The sequence below is a fragment of the Harmonia axyridis genome, chromosome 1 (assembly GCF_914767665.1).
Source record: "Harmonia axyridis chromosome 1, icHarAxyr1.1, whole genome shotgun sequence".
In the NCBI taxonomy this organism is placed as follows: Eukaryota; Metazoa; Arthropoda; class Insecta; order Coleoptera; family Coccinellidae; genus Harmonia; species Harmonia axyridis.
The window spans coordinates 67,752,469-67,774,009 of record NC_059501.1 but is presented as its reverse complement, the minus strand read 5'-3'; the positions used below and the strand labels follow the sequence as shown (position 1 = coordinate 67,774,009).

At 36.0% G+C, this 21,541-nt stretch overlaps 2 protein-coding genes and 1 long non-coding RNA gene across 3 annotated transcripts; 1 reads left to right on the top strand and 2 right to left on the bottom strand.

Moving 5' to 3' along the window:
• Positions 1 to 7,915: 7,915 nt before the first annotated feature.
• LOC123673822 (tigger transposable element-derived protein 6-like) lies at positions 7,916 to 12,407 on the bottom strand. Its single transcript, XM_045608521.1, has 3 exons — positions 11,043 to 12,407; positions 8,396 to 8,417; positions 7,916 to 7,986 (listed from the first exon to the last, which is right to left on the bottom strand). Exons 1-3 carry the CDS (start codon positions 12,405 to 12,407, stop codon positions 7,916 to 7,918), a joined length of 1,458 nt encoding a protein of 485 aa, XP_045464477.1.
• Positions 12,299 to 15,381, bottom strand: LOC123675616 (piggyBac transposable element-derived protein 4-like). The gene is made up of 2 exons (XM_045611048.1): positions 13,254 to 15,381; positions 12,299 to 13,199 (listed from the first exon to the last, which is right to left on the bottom strand). Exons 1-2 carry the CDS (start codon positions 14,828 to 14,830, stop codon positions 12,935 to 12,937), a joined length of 1,842 nt encoding a protein of 613 aa, XP_045467004.1. The 5' UTR covers positions 14,831 to 15,381; the 3' UTR covers positions 12,299 to 12,934.
• Positions 15,382 to 18,597: 3,216 nt separating this feature from the next.
• Positions 18,598 to 19,630, top strand: LOC123675680. Its single transcript, XR_006746807.1, has 2 exons — positions 18,598 to 19,341; positions 19,575 to 19,630. It is a non-coding gene; the product is annotated as an uncharacterized LOC123675680 (long non-coding RNA).
• Positions 19,631 to 21,541: the final 1,911 nt, after the last annotated feature.

Sequence of the window (21,541 nt, the reverse complement as noted above, 5' to 3'; positions counted from 1 at the left end):
GTCCTCTATTTCCTCACTTTCTTCTTGTTCCTCATTTTCAAATTGCGCTCGGTTCCACATCGGAATCATCATTGGCGAAAATTCTCTTATCTCAGTACGCTCCTCATCTGACTCGGTATCGCTACCGTCCGTATCTACTTTCTCCGAAACGTTGGGTTCTTCTATATCCGTCTCAAATTCATTTCTAACTCTATAAAGTTTCAATCTATTTACATGAACGACTTGTTCATCTTTACCCCCGCATTTTCTTATTCTACACGTAACTGGGCCAAGAATTTCCACGATTCTATAAGGTCCTACCCAAGGTTTCGTCAATTTCTTTGATATTCCTTGTTTTATCGCTATTTCCTTCAAATAAACTAATTCTCCTACGCAAAATTGAGGGTCCACCGTATTTTCATTGAATTTCTTAACCCTATCTGTTTTCACTTTTTCTGTGGTCTGATACACCTTTCTATATACTCTTCTCAATCTTTCCGTTAATTCCGCTGCGTAATTATCGTCATAATCATACCTAACTCTATCAGATACTATGAAACTATCTGTAGGCAATACTTGTTCTCTACCATGCATGAGGAAAAAGGGACTATACCCTGTTGATGAATGAATATTTCCACGATACGCCATGACTACAAAAGGAATCCACTTGTCCCAATCTCTTTGATCACTACTTATAAAATGAGATAACATATCTTTTAATACCCTATGCATACGTTCAATTTGTCCGTTCGTAGTCGGTGCATAACTCGATGTCTGAATCTTTTTAATTCCTAAAATTTTACATACTTCTTTGAACAAACTTGAGGTGAAATTTGCACCTTTATCGGTTAATAATTTTTCTGGTGTACCATGTCTCACAATAATATTTTCTACAAATGCCCTAGCAATCGTATCGGCTTTTTGATCCGGTAATGGTATAGCTTCTATATATTCCGTAAAATAATCCTGAAACGTTAACAAATATCGATTTCCATTAAGAGAAGTTACAAAAGGCCCTATATCCATAGATGTTAATTCCCAAGGTTTGGTAGTCGGTGTGAAATGTTGTAATGGCGCTTTCTTATGATGGGGAGATGTTTTTCTTTCATTACAAGTCTCGCAACTTTTACAATAATTTATTACCTCTGTTCTCATATTTGACCAAAAATTCTCTTCCTCAAACTACTCAATGTTCTCTGTTGTCCTTGATGACCCGCCATAGGTGAATCATGAAAATCCCGTAGGACTTTTCGCACAAATTTCCGTGGTACAATTAACTTATCCCCATCTTCCTCCGTTTTGTAAATTATACTATCTTTCGAAAGATAAAAATTACCGTCGATATCTTCTCCTGAATTGAAATTTAATCGAACCCCTTGACAATAAGGGTCATTTTCTTGAGCATTCCTTAGTAATTCTCTATCCCATTCCGGCTCTAAATGTTCATTTTCTTTAACATGAATAGATGATACTACCTTACTACCTGTATATATTCGTACCTGAATATCCGAATTATAAAATATAAATTTAATCATTTCCGATACTTTTTTCCATTCTAATTTGTCAAGGCCGCACCCTATCATCGGCATGGCTAAATATCTATCCTCATTCTTTTCGCAACAAACCTTTAAATTTCGAAGTGCATTCCATATTCCTCTATATGATGGTTTTTCATAATAGCGATCTTTCGTTACCATATGAAAAGGATATACACGAATACGTCTACTATTAGGAGACTACTACACTAAGAGACAAAAAAGGAAAAAACCGCAATTATAATTAGACTATAAGGGAGCCTTACGACAAGGGGGCATTTATATCAGAGGGCTTGGTGAAGAATATACGGTCTCTTGAGACCGTCTAGCATCTATCAGATAGAATGCCGGAAAGAATGCAAAAAGGTCTCCTGGACTAAACGCTCTGATCCACAGAGGAATAATTGTTGATGGGGGAAGAGCGTTTTCTGCACAACATGACACTTCTTGTGAGGTCCAGTGCTTTTAGAGCAATTATCATTCTCACCAATATTGGAATTAGTCCGGTAACGAGTCCTGAGTAGAAAGCACTCTCAAAAAACTTAGGATGTGAGAGTGTATTGGTAACCATTTCAACTCCTCCAGGGGATGTATTTGACAGAGTCAACAGCTCTAGAGACCTTAGCCCTCCTACGAATATTTTTGGTAATGTTATTAGAATAACCTGGATAGGATCTCCATCTTCTGCCCTTCTTGAGTACAGAGAGATATTACAGATGTCAAATACAGACGGAATAAGTACCTCATACGGCTGTTCTTGACATGACAGATAGTCTGAGAGTCCTGTACAGTACAGTACAGAGTGAAGATATAAGGATCCATAGACTGAGATATTGTAGCTTTTGATACCTATCCGAGTTGGTTCGTCACATCCTGTGCAGCCGTAAGTATACTCAACCTGGAATTTGCAATAAGCTGTATTCACGACCATAGAGATATCTTTCTGGAATTGTGTTATTACTTGGATTCCCCCATATTGTGCAGGTTCTGTATAATGAAATCTTGGAGTTCCCACCTTGCCAAGTATTCTGTAGAATTTCTTTACCTTGAATAACTCTTGTCTAATTCCATGGACAATATTCCTGATTGGATCTGTAGGGATCTGGCACTCGGAAGCACAGCTTGAAGATGTACATTTAATATCGTATGAAGGAAAGATGTAATGGGAAATATTTTTCAGATCACGTTGTAGGCTGCCTATTTTCCCAAGTTCTGGGTACCCTGGCGAGCTCACCTCTACACTGACTGCCTCCCTTGGATGTGTAGATAAGAACGTCTTAGGAGGTGTTGGCATCCCCCATATAATAAATATTTCTTTCTGGAAGATTTAACTCTGCCACTTCCCCTATATTTTTATTTTGTTGTTTAAGCATCTCTACTGAACCAAAATTTTGTTTAAATTGCAATGCGATCCCAGCCCCCATAGCCAAATCCTTAGATACACAATGGGCCAATGCCCAATTTCCTGAAACTGAAAACAAATTTCCCTCTGATTGAAAAATTTTTCATTTCTGGGATCGTATGTAACCGCTTATATTCTTCAAATTCATCATATTCCATATCTATAAAATTGTCATCCTTACAATACATCCGACTCAACGCATCCGCATTTCCGTGTAATTTTCCTTGTCGATGAATAATTGAAAAGTCATAATCAGCTAAAGTTAATACCCATCTAGCAAGTCTAGATCTAGGATCTTTCAACGTGAGAAGCCATCTCAACGGTCGATGGTCGGAAATTACGGTGAATTTTCTTCCGTATAAATAACATCTGAATGACTGAATTCCAAAAATTAACCAAGAAGTTCTTTCTCTGTTGTTGAATAATTTAATTCTGCCTTTTTGAAATTTCTGCTTGCGAAGGCTATTGGCCTCTCATATCCATCTCTTAGTTGACTTAATACCGCACCTACTCCTAACCCCGAAGCATCTGTTGCTACAATAAAAGGTTGACTAAAATCCGGAAAAATAAGAATTTTATCCGACGTTAAAACAGATTTCAATTTTGATATAGCATCCAAAACTTCCGAAGTAATTTCAAATTTTACATCTTTTTTCGTTAAATTAGACAAAGGAGTTATTAATTCTGCTGCATTTGGAATAAATCTTCGATAGCAATTTATTAATCCTAAAAATGACCTCACTCCTTTCACGGTTTTCGGAATAGGAAAATTATGGATAGATTCTATCTTTTCGGGATCTGGAAGAACACCATTTTGTGTAATTATGTGACCTAAATATTTTACTTTTTTCAACAAAAACTGACATTTCTTCGGCTTAAGCTTCACATTCGCTTCTTTCAATCTATCGAAAACCTTCCTTATCCCATTCAAATGATCTTCCTTCCCAGTGGAATTGAAAATAATAATATCGTCTAAATAAACCATACAAATATCATTTGTAAGCCTTTTTAACGTAATATTCATGAACCGTTGAAATGTAGACGGTGCATTTTTCAAACCGAACGGCATCTTTGTATACCCATAGTGACCTTGAAAGGTACTGAAGCCCGTTAGAGGTATATTTTTTTCCTCCATATGAATTTGATGATAAGCTTCCGCCACGCCAATGACCGTAAACAACGCTTTCGTTCCTGACTGATAATTTTGAATTAAGTCTGAGATATTTGGCAATGGATAATACTCAGTTTTCGTAACATTATTAAGTCCCCGATAATCGATACACATTCTTATTTTTTCTTCCCCATTCGATGATTTTTTTGTAATCAAAACTACGGGAGCAGACCATGGACTAAATGAAGGTCTAATTATTCCTAATTCTAATAATCGATCAATTTCTTTTTGCAACACTTCCCTCTGATGATAGGGAATTCTATATGGAGCTTTACAAATTGGTTGGGTCCCTGGTTCTAACATTATACCATGTTTCACCTCAGTAGTACTAGTCAATTTATCATTGTCGTCCAAAAAAAGTTCATGATATTCTAAAATAAGTTTCTTAAGTTCTCTTTGTGTATCAGCACCTAAATGTCCGAAATCAAATCCGCTAAGTTCCCAACCTTTCTCTTCGAAATTTATACGACCTATTAATTGATCTTTCCGTTTTTTTTCTCGTTCATTACTTCGCAGGACATGGCTTCAGCAAGTTTCTGTCGTTTTTCTAATGTAATTTCCTCATAAGATATATTTACTACTCGAATCCACAATTTTTCTGATTTTTTCATCAAACAATTTGCAACGTAAATAAATCCTATACCTTGCTCCATTGGTTCACATACTATGTCTGTCCCTTCTATATCTCTTTTCAATTTTGCTGGTACTAGAGCTTCCGTACGCGCTCGTATACTATTAACCCTTTTTTCCGAAATAATGTCCGTCTCCCAAAATTTATTCTCCTCATAATTTCCAATCAAGTTTTCTTTTATTCCTTCGTATTCCCTTCGATTATCAATACCTATCGCGTTTTGCTTCAACATTTCATTTCCATGAATTTTTTCCTGACCCTTTTCTGTCATCCCTATCGCTTTGTCAACCCTTATTTCTTCAATATCACTATCTGACTGATTAATGCCTTCTCGTTTTGAAAAACCCTTTGTTTCAAATTCCGCAATATTTTCCACCTGAATACCGATATCCCTCATTGCTAAATTTCTTTTCTCCACGTAATTTTCCGTCTGAGTACCTATATCCTTAATATTCGTCAACTTTCTATCAACATTAAATTTTTCCAAAATATCATCTGCAAAAGTCACCCTTTTCCGCACCTCATCAACTTGTATTTCCTCTTTCTTTTCCTCCGTATATCTTTCCCCTGTATATATACATTCATTCAAATCTTTATTTAGAAGTTTGAACTCTCTTCCCCACATAGTTACCGATGGTTCATGTTCATACTTAATATGCGCTTGATTTTCCTTAAAAAAATCCCTAACTAGTATTATATCAACGTTCCCTAATGTTTCATCGTCCACTAATATAACTGACCAATCTATCCTCAATCTTTCTGTTATTGGACTCACCGCAATATTCGCCGTACCCCAGGTACGTAAATTATGACCTGATACGCTAGTTAACTAACAGTCAACACCGTATTCATTGACCTCTCCTCTTGAAATCAATTCTCTTTTTACGAGACACACCGCTGCCCCTGTATCTATCAAACAAACACTTATCTTTCCGTTGATACTCAATTGAATCAAATGTGGTACGTCGTGCATTCTTGCCGAATTTACATGACCGTACGTTCCCTAATTTCTCTACTAGGTAGCCGCCCTTTTGGCGAACGCAATTCGTTCTGCCTATTTACATATTTGGAGCCTCCGTCCCGGTGGAAGGACTTTGTTCATTGGAGTTTAAATTCTTTCTTTGTGGAAAAGGTGAAAATTTTTGTTTTGGGATCGCACCCGTTGACGAACTATTATTTGACCTATTAAAATCATTTTTTCCAAAAGAATATCGCCGGTCTCTTCCCTCAGCCCCTTGAGGCTTCTTACTTTCATTGTCAACACTTCTATTTTCATTTTCATCTCTTCTATTTTCATTATTGAAATTTTGTCGTTTACTAAGCCCAACTTTTCGGGCATTCCCGGGACATTCTCTCGCCCAATGTCCCAACTTATTACACTGAAAACCTTGAATTTGTTTCCTTGATTTATCATTATCCCTGCAATCTCTCGAAAGATGGCCTAACCTGCCACACGCGAAACATCTTTTTTGAAAATTTTGTCCTCCCTTCTCCCGATTTATCTGAATACTTCTACATACTTTCGCTGAGTGACCTTTCTTTTCACAAAACTGACACACTTCTTCTGATTTTATTGTCGATATTTTCATATAAGCTAATCTTCCCTGTAACATTCTATTTGTTGTCTCATGCAAAATGACCAATTCTTCCGCTTTTTCCAAATTTAAATCTTTTTCCCGTAATAACAATATTCCGATCTCCCTCATTACATCTTTCCGTAATACAATTTTGAACTGATTCAGAATCAAATCTTCATTTTTCTTTCGCAATCCTATTTCCTCATCCGCTTTTGCCCCGGCTAAATCTTCATTTAATAATTCTGCGCCAATAGTTTTTAATCTGGTACAAAATGAAGATAAATCCTCATCTTGTCTTTGTATACATCTACTCAAATTCCACTGACATTCCCCCGGTAATTTTTGCGACGTAAATTTTTCAGTTAGTCTCAATTTCAATTCTGCATAAGTTACTAAATATAAAGTAACATCCGATTTGAAATAGCTGTATGCTTCGCCTACCAACTTCAGTTTCAATAGAGTGAGGGTTTCATCCTCACTCCATCCCTCCAATTTTGCCCTTAGTTCCAATTTATCAAAATATCTCAAAACTTCTTTTCCTGAAAAATTTTCCAAGGTAGTCGACATCATTCCTAGCGAATAACGTTGCATATTTACTATTGCCGGATTCACAGGTGGGTTTCCGCCTGGCGCATTAACTGAACTTGAAGTAGCGCTATTAACAGTACCAGGTAGAGGAGGTGTAATCGACATTTTTAATTAAATTTGAATATCAAAAAAAAATGATAACAATGATACAACCAATACAATATTTTACCTTTACCCTTATATATTTGGTATCCCACGTTGATCAACTGTCTGACCTTTACCTGAAAATCCCTAAATTTCTTTCTAACACCGAAAACTGTAAATTCCAAAACTAGCACAAACCTGACTTCAATGTCTACTTGAACTCTTTTTCAAATTTTGAAAATTAGGGTATAAACCAAAACTTACTTGAAAATGATTTTATAAGAAAATCACTTCAATTAGAAAAAGTCTCAAAACAAATACCTCTAATGAATTATGAAAATTATTTATTTACTTCTACTTCTAGTTGATTTAGAAAATGAACGTTCAACGAAAAAATTAACTAAAATATGATTCAGGCCCAACAGCTGATTTTCTCCAACTCTCTAAATAACATACCAAAATATAAATTCATCAAAATCCAACACACTCCTCCACCTCAACAAAATTTATATATTTTCACTCCTGATATGAAAAATAACAATACGCTCAAAATAATTCAAATTCCAAAATATCAATCATACACAAAAAATACAAGGTCTATTCATCCGAAAGTCTCCCAATTCAACAGTTCCAATCTTAAACTTTATTCTAATACTTCAATGTTATCAACCCTCAAAATTTCAGCTACCAAAAAATAACTTTTTTGAAAAATATCCGATCCCAGACAGAAAAAAAATCAAGTATTATCTCTTAAGCTATCACCAATTTGTCATATTATCCCAGAGAAACAAAAATCAACTAATATCCCACTAAGCTGTCACCAATTTGTCATGAACGGGTTGGTCAGAGAATGTTGACCAACGTTCACTTATCTCCGGTTGGGATGTTCTTTTAACCCCTGGAAGAGCGGCTTTCCAGAGGTCTCGGAGAATTAATAATTATATAAATTCACAAAGATGTTATGTGAGAGTCCGGCCCGTCGCTTCCATGGACAGGTCTTTTTAGTTGACTTTCTTTCTCTAGGGACAGGATTAGTTTACTGGATCAATAAAAGTCGATTTAAATTTTAAGACTAAATATAATAAAGAAAAATGAAAATATTCAAATTTACAATATCCCCGAAATTTCTATGTTGACTCAACGGCCAAAACTTTATGGAAAAAAACAAAAAATGTCTCAAATAATCTGTTATTCAACCAAAAGAAACAAAATACCAACTTTGAACTTGGGAGAATCGGGACTACTCAAATAGACTTTTTTTCATCGAAAAAGCATTCAAACATCAACAAATGACATAAAAATCAAATAGCCAAAAGACTTGCCCTTATCCCGCGATGCTAGGTGAGTATTTTAGGCCCTGCCTAAACCTAGTTTTAATTTCTTCAAACTGTTCACTCGAAACGTGTAATTCCTTTTATAATAACTTACCTCCCGATCCGCGAACTCCGATCTAAAATAATTTATTCCAAAACAAATTCTAAACTTCATCCCAAAAAAAAAAAAATAATAATAATCCCTATTTTTCTATTTCTGACCTAATTCTTCTTTTCTCAGAGCCAAAACAATCCCTTTTCCTGAATACTTAAAATCTCGAAAACTCACACATATACCAATTCACCATCTATTTAACTTTTCCTCATTGAATATTACTCTGATATTGAAAAGAAATTGTTTTGCTCTAAGTCCGGTTTCGCGACCGACGCGACGTTCGAATTCTCAACCCTTCTCAATAAGAGACCCTAAGCGATACTGACTAAAAACTTAAGCCTCATCATTCCTTCTTCATTTTTCGTTAACAGACCCCACCAGCTCAAGCAAATTTTTCTGCTGTCTCAGCTAGAACCAAACGTCGAATATGCCTACAGCCTAACGGATTTTCTGCTGTGTCATATGTGACCAAAACGCATTTACTGAACTTAGTTGAGCTAATATTTAGTTTATTCTTTCTTATCCGTGAAAGATATATCGATTTCACCAACGTGGTGTCGAGACGTCTGGAGACGGTAATTAAGAAAAGCAATAATTGAAAAATAAAACATCCGGCTTCTAAACTAAGATAGGTTAACACAAGTCGCGATCGTTTTTTTGAATTTAACGTATATTCCCTCTGCATAATAATTCCAATAGTTTCAATAATTTCCAAATATCCGATTTACTATAGCTAAACTCCTTATTCTAGCGGTCATTCATTGGCTGATTCGCTGGGTGATTTTCTTGAATTGTAGAATTTTTTTCTTTCTGCGAACACTGAACTTTGTGCTCCGAAATGTTTCGAAAAAGTCTTCAGTAATTCGTCGAAGGGAATATTTTCTGGTTTTTCGGGTAAGCACAAGTTGAAGATGAGTCTGTATGAATCTTCAGATAATAAATTAAGGAATATTGCTCGTCTTCTTCCATCGTCTTTTATTTCATTAGCTTCGAAATAGTTGATCAAACGTGGTTTGAATATGCTCCAGTCGTTGGACTTTGAGTCGAATTCACGCAGATGACCGACTAAATTTTTCTAGTCTTCGCTCATTTTCCGAAATCCTCGTCGCCACTGTTATTACTTGGGTTTACTTATTAATTTGAATAAGTTGATCCTTGTAATTCACTACTTTATCTTTATTCACACTGAAGGAAGGTTGAAATAATTACTACGACGTTGCAGGTTGGAAGTTTAATTTGAAACTGAAACTAACATTCTATCGATGCACCACATGTGCGGTCAGATCAGTTTTTTACATAAAAATATAATAAACTCCTAACACTTGGAAGGATAAAGCGTTCAAATGAGCGGTGAATAAGTGCGGAGAGACCGTAGTTATCATGGAATGGTCGTAAAAAGCTGGAAGTGTCTCCTCAAAGGGCATGATACACCATTGCTCCCAGGGGACAGCATGTATTGCACCCCAATTCATGGTCCTTCGAACCGGATTATATTTTAAATCCAACAAACCAATATTGTGAACGACAAAATCAACGCTTCGCTAGGGTCCCATCTCAAGTGCACTTATGATACGAAGACGCCACCGCTGTTGCAATTTAGCAGCACAGGAAATCAAAGGTCAGTCCTTTCCATTTTATATTACCCATTTCTCAAATAAACCCATAATTTATCCTTCATTTATAACGAGTTTAGAGTATTACTGTTTCATTAATTTGATAAATTTCCATATTCGTTAGTCCATTTAAACAATTACACATAAAAAAATCACTCTTCGGATTTTACTGAATATTTCTCCTTAACACGTTCACTGCGACGATAAATTTTGCATTTTATAAATTACATGCGGAACATGCCCCTGGCGGCATGTCACAATCCATGATCACTGTGCGGCACATGCCCCTGGGGATACGTGTGCCAAATTTTCTTTGAGCTCCATCTAACCAACGGTCAGTGAATTATTCAATATACCAAATAGTAAAAATCATTTATATAGTAGTAATCTACGTATAGGCACAACCGCACATGCCTCCGGTGACCTGTGCCGCACTAGGAAAAGGTTAACTTTATTATCTTTATTAGTTCGATTTCTAGGCAGAATGGAGCAAACATAGAGTAGTTTTTTCTTCATTCAAATACAGTCGAACCTGGATAAGGGAGAGTTCAAGGGACCGCAAGGTTTGTTTCGCTTATGGAGGTTTCTCACTAACCCGAGTTTCTAGCTAATGAAGGTTTCTAAGTTACCATTATCACTCATAGAGGTTGAATAAAAAAATGTAAAACATGTATGTATGTACATATGTGTAATGTATTTCATTCTACTTACAAATAGGAAAAAAATCTCACACATTTATTCAAAGAAATCTTTAATTTTCTTCTTACAAGTACATAGTAAATAATGAATCTTACACATCTTTTAAAAAAAAATCTGTTGTTTTTTCTTACAAATAAAAAATAATGAACCTCGCACATCTATTTAAAAAAATCTGTTATTTTCTTCTGTTTTTCCGTATTCAAATTGTGAACATGCTTTTCTAATTCGTAAATATTATCGAATATTGTTTTATCAACAACCGCAGAGTATTCAAAAAATTTGTGTATATTCTCCAGTGCAATTAAAATTTCTTGCTTCTTTGGAATGTTTTTTACTTCTGTATCCAAAGTCTGCAATTGGTCGGCTTCATCTTCACTGTCATTTCCGTCAGTACACGTTGTAGCGAAATTGTGCACGATATCGTCATCGGTAAATTCTCCAGCGGTAGCCAGGAGGTCGTCAACTTGTACAAAGTCTTCAAAGGTTGGCGTTAACACATCACCAGTATATTCGTGACACACAAGCTTGGCCCAATCCTCATTGCTAGGTCCAGCTTCAACTTCATTATCCTCAGGTATAAATTCCTGTTTATCTGTGCTGATACAAAATCCAGCCTTCTTGAAACAGTTCTTGACAGTAACGTCACTTACTTTGTACCATGCTTTCCTTGCAAATTTCATGGCTAGGAGTACGTCAATATCATGGTTATTGCTTGCTTCGAGACACGTAAGGGTGTGTTGAACAACTTCTCTGCGGTAAAAGCGTTTGAATGTGTGAATGATACCTTGATCTAAAGGTTGAAGTTGACTGGTGGTGTTGGCAGGCAAAAACATGACTTTTACGTTTTCGAATGTTGGTAAGTCATTGTGGGCAGCACAGTTGTCAATGAAAAGCAGGATTTTTTTGTTTTTCATCATCATTTTCTTGTCGACGTTTTTCAACCAATCCTTGAATAATATCTTGGTCATCCAAGCTTTTGTGTTACTTGCATAATCAACAGGTAAAGTCTTGACACCTTTGAAACATCTAGGTCGTTTTGATTTCCCTATCATTAAAAGAGGTAGCTTATCAGTACCGGTCATGTTAACGCATTGAAGAATAGTAAGACGTTCCTTACTTTGTTTACCTCCATGACATTTTTCGCCCTTAAATGTGAATGTTTTATCAGGAAGACACTTGAAGAATAGAGCTGTCTCATCCGCATTGTAAATGTCGTTTGGATCATACCCCTTCAAGAGACTTGGCAGTTCTTCAGTCCATCGGTTACACACGCTTTGGTCTACAGATCTACTTTCTCCAGCGGCTTTTTTGAAAGCTATATCATGACGTCTTTTAAAACCTTCTAACCAGCCATTACTAGCCGAAAAGTTCTGATATCCCAATCTTGTGGCAAAGTCTTTAGATTTTTGTTTCAACAGGGGTCCATCTATGGGGATGTTCTTGTTAAGGGTTTGTTTGATCCATTCTAAAAGGCAGTTTTCAATGTCGGGGAACTCGGAATGTCGACTCCTCTTAATATTTCCGTGTCCTTCAGAGCACTGAGACTTTATAGAGTCTCTTGACTTGATAATTTTATAATAGGTTGATTCTGGTAGACCAAACTCACTCTGAATTTCATTACGCGATTTTCCACACTCAAACGCATTCACGATCTTAAGTTTTTCACTCAGAGATAAAACTCGGATTTTTCTTTTAGACATTGCGCTAGACTTAAGCTTTCTTAGCACTTGATGTCAACTGGGGTAAGGTAGTTACATCGATTGTATTAAAAGTGAGGGCCAGATTTCCACAAAGACAATGTTAGGTAATTCCCCGAAAACATGTGTTTATGTTTTCGGGGAACTACCTCCATGCCAGACTCTCGCTTATAGAGTTATAGACAAATAGCAGTCTTAGTTATAGAGGTTCGAACACAAATATATCTGGCGGTTCACGACTTTCTCTTATAGAGGCTTCTATTTCTCACACATAGAGGTTTTAGGGGCTAAAAATGACGGGACCAGGCAATTCCACTCACTTAAAGAGTTTTCTCGCTTACCCAGTTGTCACTTACACAGGTTTGACTGTATATTAGTAAACTTAACATTGTCATTCTGGTAATTATATTATTAAATGTTAATTTCATCAAAAAAGAGTTATGAATGTGCTGAATTGAAACATGTTAAGCAGTATCCAGGTTGCCCAGGACATTCTGAACAAAAAGAAATAACCCTGCGAACTTTTTTGTCTATTTCTCTATATCCAAACATGAAGATTTCAGAATCTGGCGACATCCCTTGCAAAGCTTTCTTCGTTCTCTACCTGGACCTTCAGGTTTGCAAAAATTATGGGTCCTTCTCCTAGGGGTTTTTGGTTTTTCAGGAGGTTGGATCAGAGAATATGCCAGTTGTCGCCTGAATTCTGTTACGCTCAGCTTCGTCCTTGCACACATGTTGTATATTATCAACGAATTGACAACAGCTGTGCCAAGAATTAGTTCTAACATCACCTTTCTGAAAAATAAAAAATGTGAATTTCAGGAAAATACTGTAGAAAACAGTTCTCACCTATACCATTTCATGCTTTTGCGAAGCACGCTATGGTAGGAAGACATTTGGTCCGAATAATCGACACCTTTCTTAGCAGCATTATAATCTGTTATGCATTTTGGTTTGAGGACATCTTCCCCTTTCCTATTTTTCTTTCCAACTGGAAAAACCTTTGTGTTGTGATCCGAAACGCTTGATATCATTAGTACTGGACGCTTATCCATCCACTTGATAATTTTCACCCCGTCCTTCTCCTCACCAAAAATTTCTCCTGATTTCATCTTCTTTTTCAATTTGAAAACCTTGGGAATGTCTCTCCGATTAGCTCTAAGGGTTCCACAATACATCATGTTTTCGTTCTGCATTAAGTTCTTGACAAGCGATATTCCCGAATAAAAATTATCGGCAAATAATAATTTACCGGATTTGTTCTCTACACATTGGAGCAATTTGATAACAATGGACTGGGAATGTCCTAGATCAGGATTTGTTTCACCTTTTCCAGTATAAATTATTGTATTGAAGCCTTCTGGTGAACAAAGTTTATACAACTTTATGCCATATCTATGAGTTTTGTTGGGTATGTATTGTCGAAACTTTAGTCTTCCTCGAAATGGCACCATTGACTCATCAATGACAAGTATATTTCCAGGTTGAAGGATAGTTTGGAAGTTTTGGAGTAACTTCGAAACTACTTTTTCGATTTTGTACAAACGATTGGAAATGTCACAGGTTTCGTTGTTTTCAAAATGAAGTAATTTCAATAGTAAAAGATAACGATCCCGACGAAACGTATTTGAAATGAATTTGTTGTAAAAAATGTCGTCTTTAGACCAGTATAAATTGATGTGGGGTACTTCCGTCAAGCCCATAGCTAGAGTAACACCCAAAAAAGCTCGGATTTCGCCCCAATTCGTTTTAGTCCATGCATTTAACCGAGACTTTCTTGAATGGTTAGTATTGAGCAGTTGTTGAGCAGCATAATTGTTGGTTTCTGTAACTATGATATCTAATATATCATCTGTGATGAATAAATTGAATATATCGATCGGATTTCTTATTTCACTTGCGTCAATATTAGCTAGAGTACATTTTTCAACTCTGAACTCAGAATTTTCCTCACCTCCACCAATTCTGTTCCATTCTCCACTATCAGATTGAGTTGTTTCAACGTCGTTTGTACTCGGTACTGCGTCGTCAGAGCTGAGTGGAGTTTCAGAATCACGGGCATCATTTTCCCTGATATCGCTATCCGTTGAAGAATCTGGAGAGTAGTCTTTGTCAACTACAGAGTCATCACTCCCAAAAGGTTCATTTGCACTGTCAATGTCGGAAAAATCTAGTTCTTCGCCTTCCATTTCATGTTGTCCTTCTTCCTCATTCTGATAAGTATTTCCTTTCGTTTGCAATTCATTTTCACAAGAAATCCCCGCTTGTATATCATTGCCACTATGGAGATTATTACCTTCAATACTTACAGCTATTTCTGGTACATCATTATTATTTATCTCTGCTACTGAAATGATGGTTTCTTCCCTGTTTCTATTTGTCACTTCTCCATAACATACATTTTCTTCTCTTTTCCTTCTTGCCATTTCCACAATAAATCTCGATCTTTCAGACTTTTTGATCACACACTATTAGGCAATACCCGAAGAACACAAACTACCTAACCACACAGACGCTAACTACCGAGGAGAAATGATACATACGCACTATTCTCTTGCTGTTTGGTCTCAGAATGAACAGGAATAAACAAGAATAAACTCACATGCCCTAGGAGGCATGTGTCGCACTGAACTTAGAAAATATCATTTGTGTGCGGCACGTATCCCCGGGGGCATGTGTGGTGAAAATCATTGAAATAAGTTGGATTTTGAAATAGAAATCCATAGGTCTTTGTTTCGTGTAAATCGGTCAAGAAACAACTTGTTTATGGCTTTCGCACTGGAGTCTTTTATTCATGCATTCCAGACCGCAGTAGCTTTAAGGCACAATACATGCCGCCCGGGATACGTGCCGCAGTGAACGTGTTTAATAAAATGACTGAAAATATTTTTCCGTTGTTTCTCGAGCGAAAATGAAATTGTCTAAGCCCGTAACATCGACCGCCAGTGTCGTATCAAACATCCAATGACAAATGTAAAGCTACCTGACATTAAATTGATAGAATTTAACGGTAGTTATGACAAGTGGACTCAATTCCAAACAACTTTTGATGCTCTTATCAATCAAAATGAAATGCTCACCGATATTCAAAGGTTTTTCTATCTACAAAGTTCTCTCAAGGGTGAAGCTGCTCAAATAATTGCATCATTGAATGCTACCGAGGCGAAATCCAAAACCGCTTGGGACTTCGGGAACGCTATCAAAATAGGAAAGCTATTTTAAACTCGCATATGAAGGCAATTTTCGATTTACCAAATATTCCTAAGGAATCACACTCACTCTTGAGAAAATTTTTAGATGAATTCCAAAAACATTTTAGATGTATGAAAAGCTTAGGTGAGAATGTTGATGAATGGCATACTATCTTGATATTTATACTTAGCTCCAAATTAGATTCGTCAACCAGAAAGGAATGGGAAATCTTCATTAATGACAATAATACCCCAAAAATTGAAAATTTCTTATCATTTCTCACTCAACGCTGTTCTCTCTTAGAATCTTTGGACACAAAAGCCTATACATCTGACCCAAATAATCTATTAAACAAGAAATCTATAAAAATTCGTTCCTACTCTCATTTATTCATGTAAAGAATTTCTAGACACTCCTATAGAAAAAAGATTTGCTGAGATTAAGCGTTTCAGGTTGTGCTCGAACTGTTTAAAACCTGGACATTCAAATTATTCCTGCAGATCAAAATAATCCTGTCGGTTTTGCCGGAAAAAACATCACACTCTACTTCATGATAACTCGAATGATAGCAGCAAAACTCAAATTAATAATCAACCCTCCAGCAATCAGTCTCATACACGTCAAGAGTCTAATTTGAACACGGAGAATATTTCCGAAAATTTGTATACTCATTAAGTGGCATCTCAAGTAAGTCATTTTTCTCACACAATTCTCTCCACTGCAATCCTTAATATTTTGATCTAGACTCAGATGCAGTAAGAATATTCGCATTTGCCGCGCAGGTTTGTGGGAACTTATGCTTTCTATTCTTTGTATGGGTACACTGAGATGAATCCATATTTTTTTTATTAATAAAGCACTTATTTGGTCATTTAGTCACAACTATTACAGCAGATTTATATTTAATATATTCATTAATAGTTAAATTATGTAGTCAAAAAAGTTTATTAATAGGGAATAAAATATTTGTTTACGAGGTATTTGATAATATTTAATATATTTCTGGTATAAATAATTCATATGAACTTACGTTATCTCCACAAATAACATAAATTCATTATCACCAAATTTTCAACTGGTAGTTAACGAACATTTGCTTTTTATAAATAAACTCTTACAAGAATTCAATAATTTATCCACTCAAAATATAGGATTTATTCTTCTTCTTCAACCTGCATTCGTCCACTTCTGGAGATAGGTCTCTTTCAACCGCTTCCATGTCTCCCTATCCTGTGCCACGCTTATCCACCTCTTACCAGCAATCCTCTTAATACCATCCACCCACCGTTTTTGGGGGCGCCCAACACTTCTTTTGGTTTCTCTAGGTCTCCACACCGTTATTCTATGAGCCCATCTGATCTCGGACATTCTTGCCACATGACCAGCCCAACTCCATTTCATCTCTGCCACCTCCTGAAGAACGTCTCTAATTTTGGTACGTTGCATTCGTGCTATGGAACGCCGAATGCTGGATATCTCTCTAGGATTTATTAATAATTAACAAACTAACATAACTCTAGCGATCTCATCTGTGGAAAAGTTTAGGGACATATCCCTCAAAGAGAAGCGCATCTCCTTGAAGGATCTGTCCTTCAATTTTTTCTTTGATTTGAATTTCCTTTTTGAACATAAAATCTGTGTTACTATGGGCTTATTGAACGCCGCTTAGCACATCTGTACTGAATTTTGGGTTTAAATTGTTGTAATTAGTGATGTTGGCAGAACAGTGGTTAGAGGGAACGTATGCGATCAAAATGACTAGGGTTCAAACCCGGATACTCTCAATATGAACTCTAAAAAAATTACCTAATTTGGCAAACAGTTCTTCTCAGACCCTAACAATCGGAAAATAGAAACAACCAAATAATTATCAGAGAAATACGTTAACCATTACTGAATTGAAATATTATTTTTATTCAGCATTGATTCATATTAAATAGTATAAACAAGGTTTATTAATTACTCAATGATATATTAACCTCAACTATATTTATTTCCTTCAAATGGATATTTCTTCAGCATTATTAATATAAGTTATGCATAAATGAAGTGTAATAATATAATGATGATTATTGGTGGGATTTCAAATATATTATTTATTTCTATGAAACTAATATTTGTTTGTCCATATATCCAATAAATTTATTTATTTATTTAAATTAACGTCTCTCGACAGCTATGGTCATTGACACAAGATCACATTGAAAGTAGTCAATATTACATCAAAAAAGATTTAAATAATAGAGTACAGTTCATTATCTTTGAGAAATCGTATGGTTGCTTCGATCTGGGTGGGTGAACTTAGTACATCATGCAGGTGCTCTTTGATACCATATCGTCGGCGTGCATCTTCATAGTATGGGCATAAAGTTATTAGGTGTTTCACAATCAGACGTTCGTCGGGGCAGTGTTCACATTTAGGAGCATCTCCTGAAGACATAAGAAAGCCGTGGGTTAGCTTTGTGTGTCCCATTCTAAGTCTTCTCGCCACTATTTTATCCTGTCTCTTCATATCTAACTTTATGGGGTCGTGCACCATTGGTTGGATAGCGTGCAGTTTTAGATCGGTTGCATCCCATTGCGCCTGCCAGGCATGAAGAGCTTCCAACTTGATTTTATTTCTCAGATCAGTGTGGAGCTGCATATCTATTACAGGGGAGTCAGAGGTTCGCGCTAAATTGGCTGCTGTGTCTGCTTGATCATTTCCAAGTATGCCCAGATGGGATGGAGTCCACACAATAGTGATTGTGTATGACACTGTTCTTGGATTTTTTGCACCAGTGGGTTCTTGGAGAAAATATTGGTGATGGACTGTATTGAAGACAGCGAATCTGTGAGGATTCCAACTTTGCTACCAGATGTTATAGGCGTAAAGAGTGATTTGTAGATTGCATACAGCTCTCCTGTATGTATACTGCAGATGGGTGGTATCTTAAATATTTTTGAAGCTCCTAGGTTATCTACAACTGAACAGGCTACACTATTATGATCAAGTATGGCGGGCGATGACGACGTGTTCTCGGATGCGTCCGATAAAAGTGAAAATGAACAGCAATTCTTGAAATGCTGCTCTACAAAAACGTATAAATTAAAAGTATGTGTGAGGTGCTTCGCGATATTCCATATCGCTTGTGCTAAAAGAAACCCAAACGTTAAATTCCTAAATGGAAACAAAGTGGTGTGCTGTGAAACGCCGAACCATCAGGAGGAAGAAATTAAGAAAGTCCACGAGACAAAAATGGAAAGTCTTGTATTACAAGTAAGGTACCTACAAGAATTATTGGAAGAAGCAAAGGATAAAAATAATATTTTGAAGCAGAACAACGGTCTTCTGTTGGAAAAAATCGAAAATATAGTCGAAATAAATGGGAAGGATGGAAAAAAATATGTAAACAAAGCTGATAAACAACATGGAAACAAAGTCACTAAACAGAGAGAACCATTAGAGATTTCTTCCCCTTCGTATGCAAATATAGCAAGTTCGTCAACTTAACAACAGGTGGAAGCACATGATCAACTAAAGATTACTACAATTCAGGAAACGTCAAATCAAAATAAACAAACTAACCAAACTAATCGTACGACAACAAGAAACAGTCAGAACAGAAATATTATGAAGGAATCAGGAACTCAAGACAATGAATTTATTGAAGTCAGAAACGGGAAGAGAACAAGAAACAAACCAACACAAAAAAACATAGGAACAGGTCAAGAAGAAAATGGTTTCTCCGGACAGCAAAGAAAGGTATGGCTCTATATTTACCGGGTTAATAGAGGCACTTCAGAAGCTATGATTAAGGAATATTTAGCAAAGAAAAACGGCTTTCAACTATCCAACATAATGGTAAAAGAGATTCCCTCGGAGAAATCAAGATTAAAAAGATTTGTGGTATCAGCACCACTTGAAAAAAAAGATGAAATGTATAAATCTGATTTTTGGCCATCAGGAGTTGGTATTAAGAGATTTGATTTTTCCAGGCACACTGAATTTCTTCAAAAGGATTCGGTTTTTTTATAAACTCTGAACCAAATAAGCAAAAAAGTCCAACTGCAGAGGAAACAGAAAAATTCACTGTATTTCATCAGAATATTAGATCGATTGGAAATTCAATGGAACAATTAGAAAACGACAGCACAAATAACAGGGATATCAAGATTATATGTTTGTCAGAACACTGGAAAACAGAAAATGAATTGAAGAACTATAACATAAAAAATTTCATACTTAAAGCCCAATTCTGCAGACTACATGGTGAGCATGGTGGTGTAGCTGTCTATGTTCACACATCTTTGAAAGCAAAGGAAAGAAAGGAAATAAGCTATGTTTCTGTAAAAGGCCTCATGGAATGTGCAGGAGTTGAATTTCGTATTGGTAGAAACAAGGTAATTTGTATGACAGTCTATAATAGTGGTACAACTGATATTTTAACTGAAAAACTGAACGTGCTTCTCAATAAATTTGAAAATGAAAATGCTCAAGTTATAATTGTTGGAGATTTTAACATTGATCTTTTAGGCGAGTCCCAAAGGAAAACTGAATGGCTTATGTTCTTAAGCTCGCATAATATGAAGCGAACAATATTTGAGGCAACTAGAATCACTGGTACAACAGCAACATGTATAGATGGTATTTTTACAAACCTCGACATGCCATACTATACCAACATTATTGACAATCACATCTCGGACCACACAGCTCAGACCATCACCTTAATGAGCCCCCGAACTAAGCAAACTTTCACATGGAAAAGAATATATTCCTCACATAATCTCAACCAATTGAAAACAAATCTGAGAACTTTAAATTGGATATTTCTCAATGACTTAGATGATGTTAATGAACAATTTAACTATTTCCATGATTTATTTATGCAACATTTAAATCAAGCTTGTCCTCTAAAAAAGTTTCCTATACAGAAGAAACATAAGTGTAAGTGCCCAAGTGAATTACAGAGGAGTATGAAGAACAAATTAGATGTTCTATTAGTTTGCAGTAGATCAGACAGGAGATTTCAGGAGCAGTACAAAAAAGCAAAATATGAATATGATAGAATGCTCATCCAAAACAAAAAAGAAGCATATCAAAAAATAATAGAGAGGTCGGACAACAAAAGCAAAGCAACTTGGTCAGTTGTAAATTCCATCAAAAGTCAGCCTGAAAAAAATAATTTCCCAATTGAAGGCAATATTGAAGAAATCTCAAATAGACTGAACAAATACTTTGTGAACCATGCTCTAGATATGACAATGAACAACCCATATATAAATACAAAAAGAAACATCAATATAAAAGCGAATGAATCAATTTATTTGAGGCCTATTAGTCTGCAAGAACTTGAAAATATTATCAAATCTTTGAAAAATAAACAGACAAGTGGAGTTGATGGTGTATCCAACAGCATCATTAAGCAGTGTATGAAAGAAATTCTGGAACCCCTAAGAATAATAATAAACAATTCAATAAAGAAGGGACAGATTGAAGAATGCGATAGTAAGACCTATATTCAAGAAGGGAGATGAAAATGATTTTGGAAATTACAGGCCCATCAGTATTTTACCATCCTTTTCTAAGATCTTTGAGCTGGCTTTTTGTGGACAAGTCATGACATTTCTCTTGAAAAACAGAATATTCACCAAAAATCAACACGGTTATTTGAAAGGAAGATCAATTCAAACGGCCATATTCAACTTTGTGAAAAAAATAACAAGTGCTTTTGAGAACAGAGATCTATCTATGGGACTGTTTCTGGATCTATCGAAAGCTTATGATTGCCTTGATATAGGAAATCTTATAGAAAAATTGGAAAGTTATGGAATTGCAGGACCAGCCCTAGATTGGGTAAGATCGTACTTCACTAAACGGACTCAGTTAGTAGAGATATATGCAGATGGATGTACAATAAGATCAGAAACAGAAGAACTGAAGCTTGGAGTGCCACAAGGAA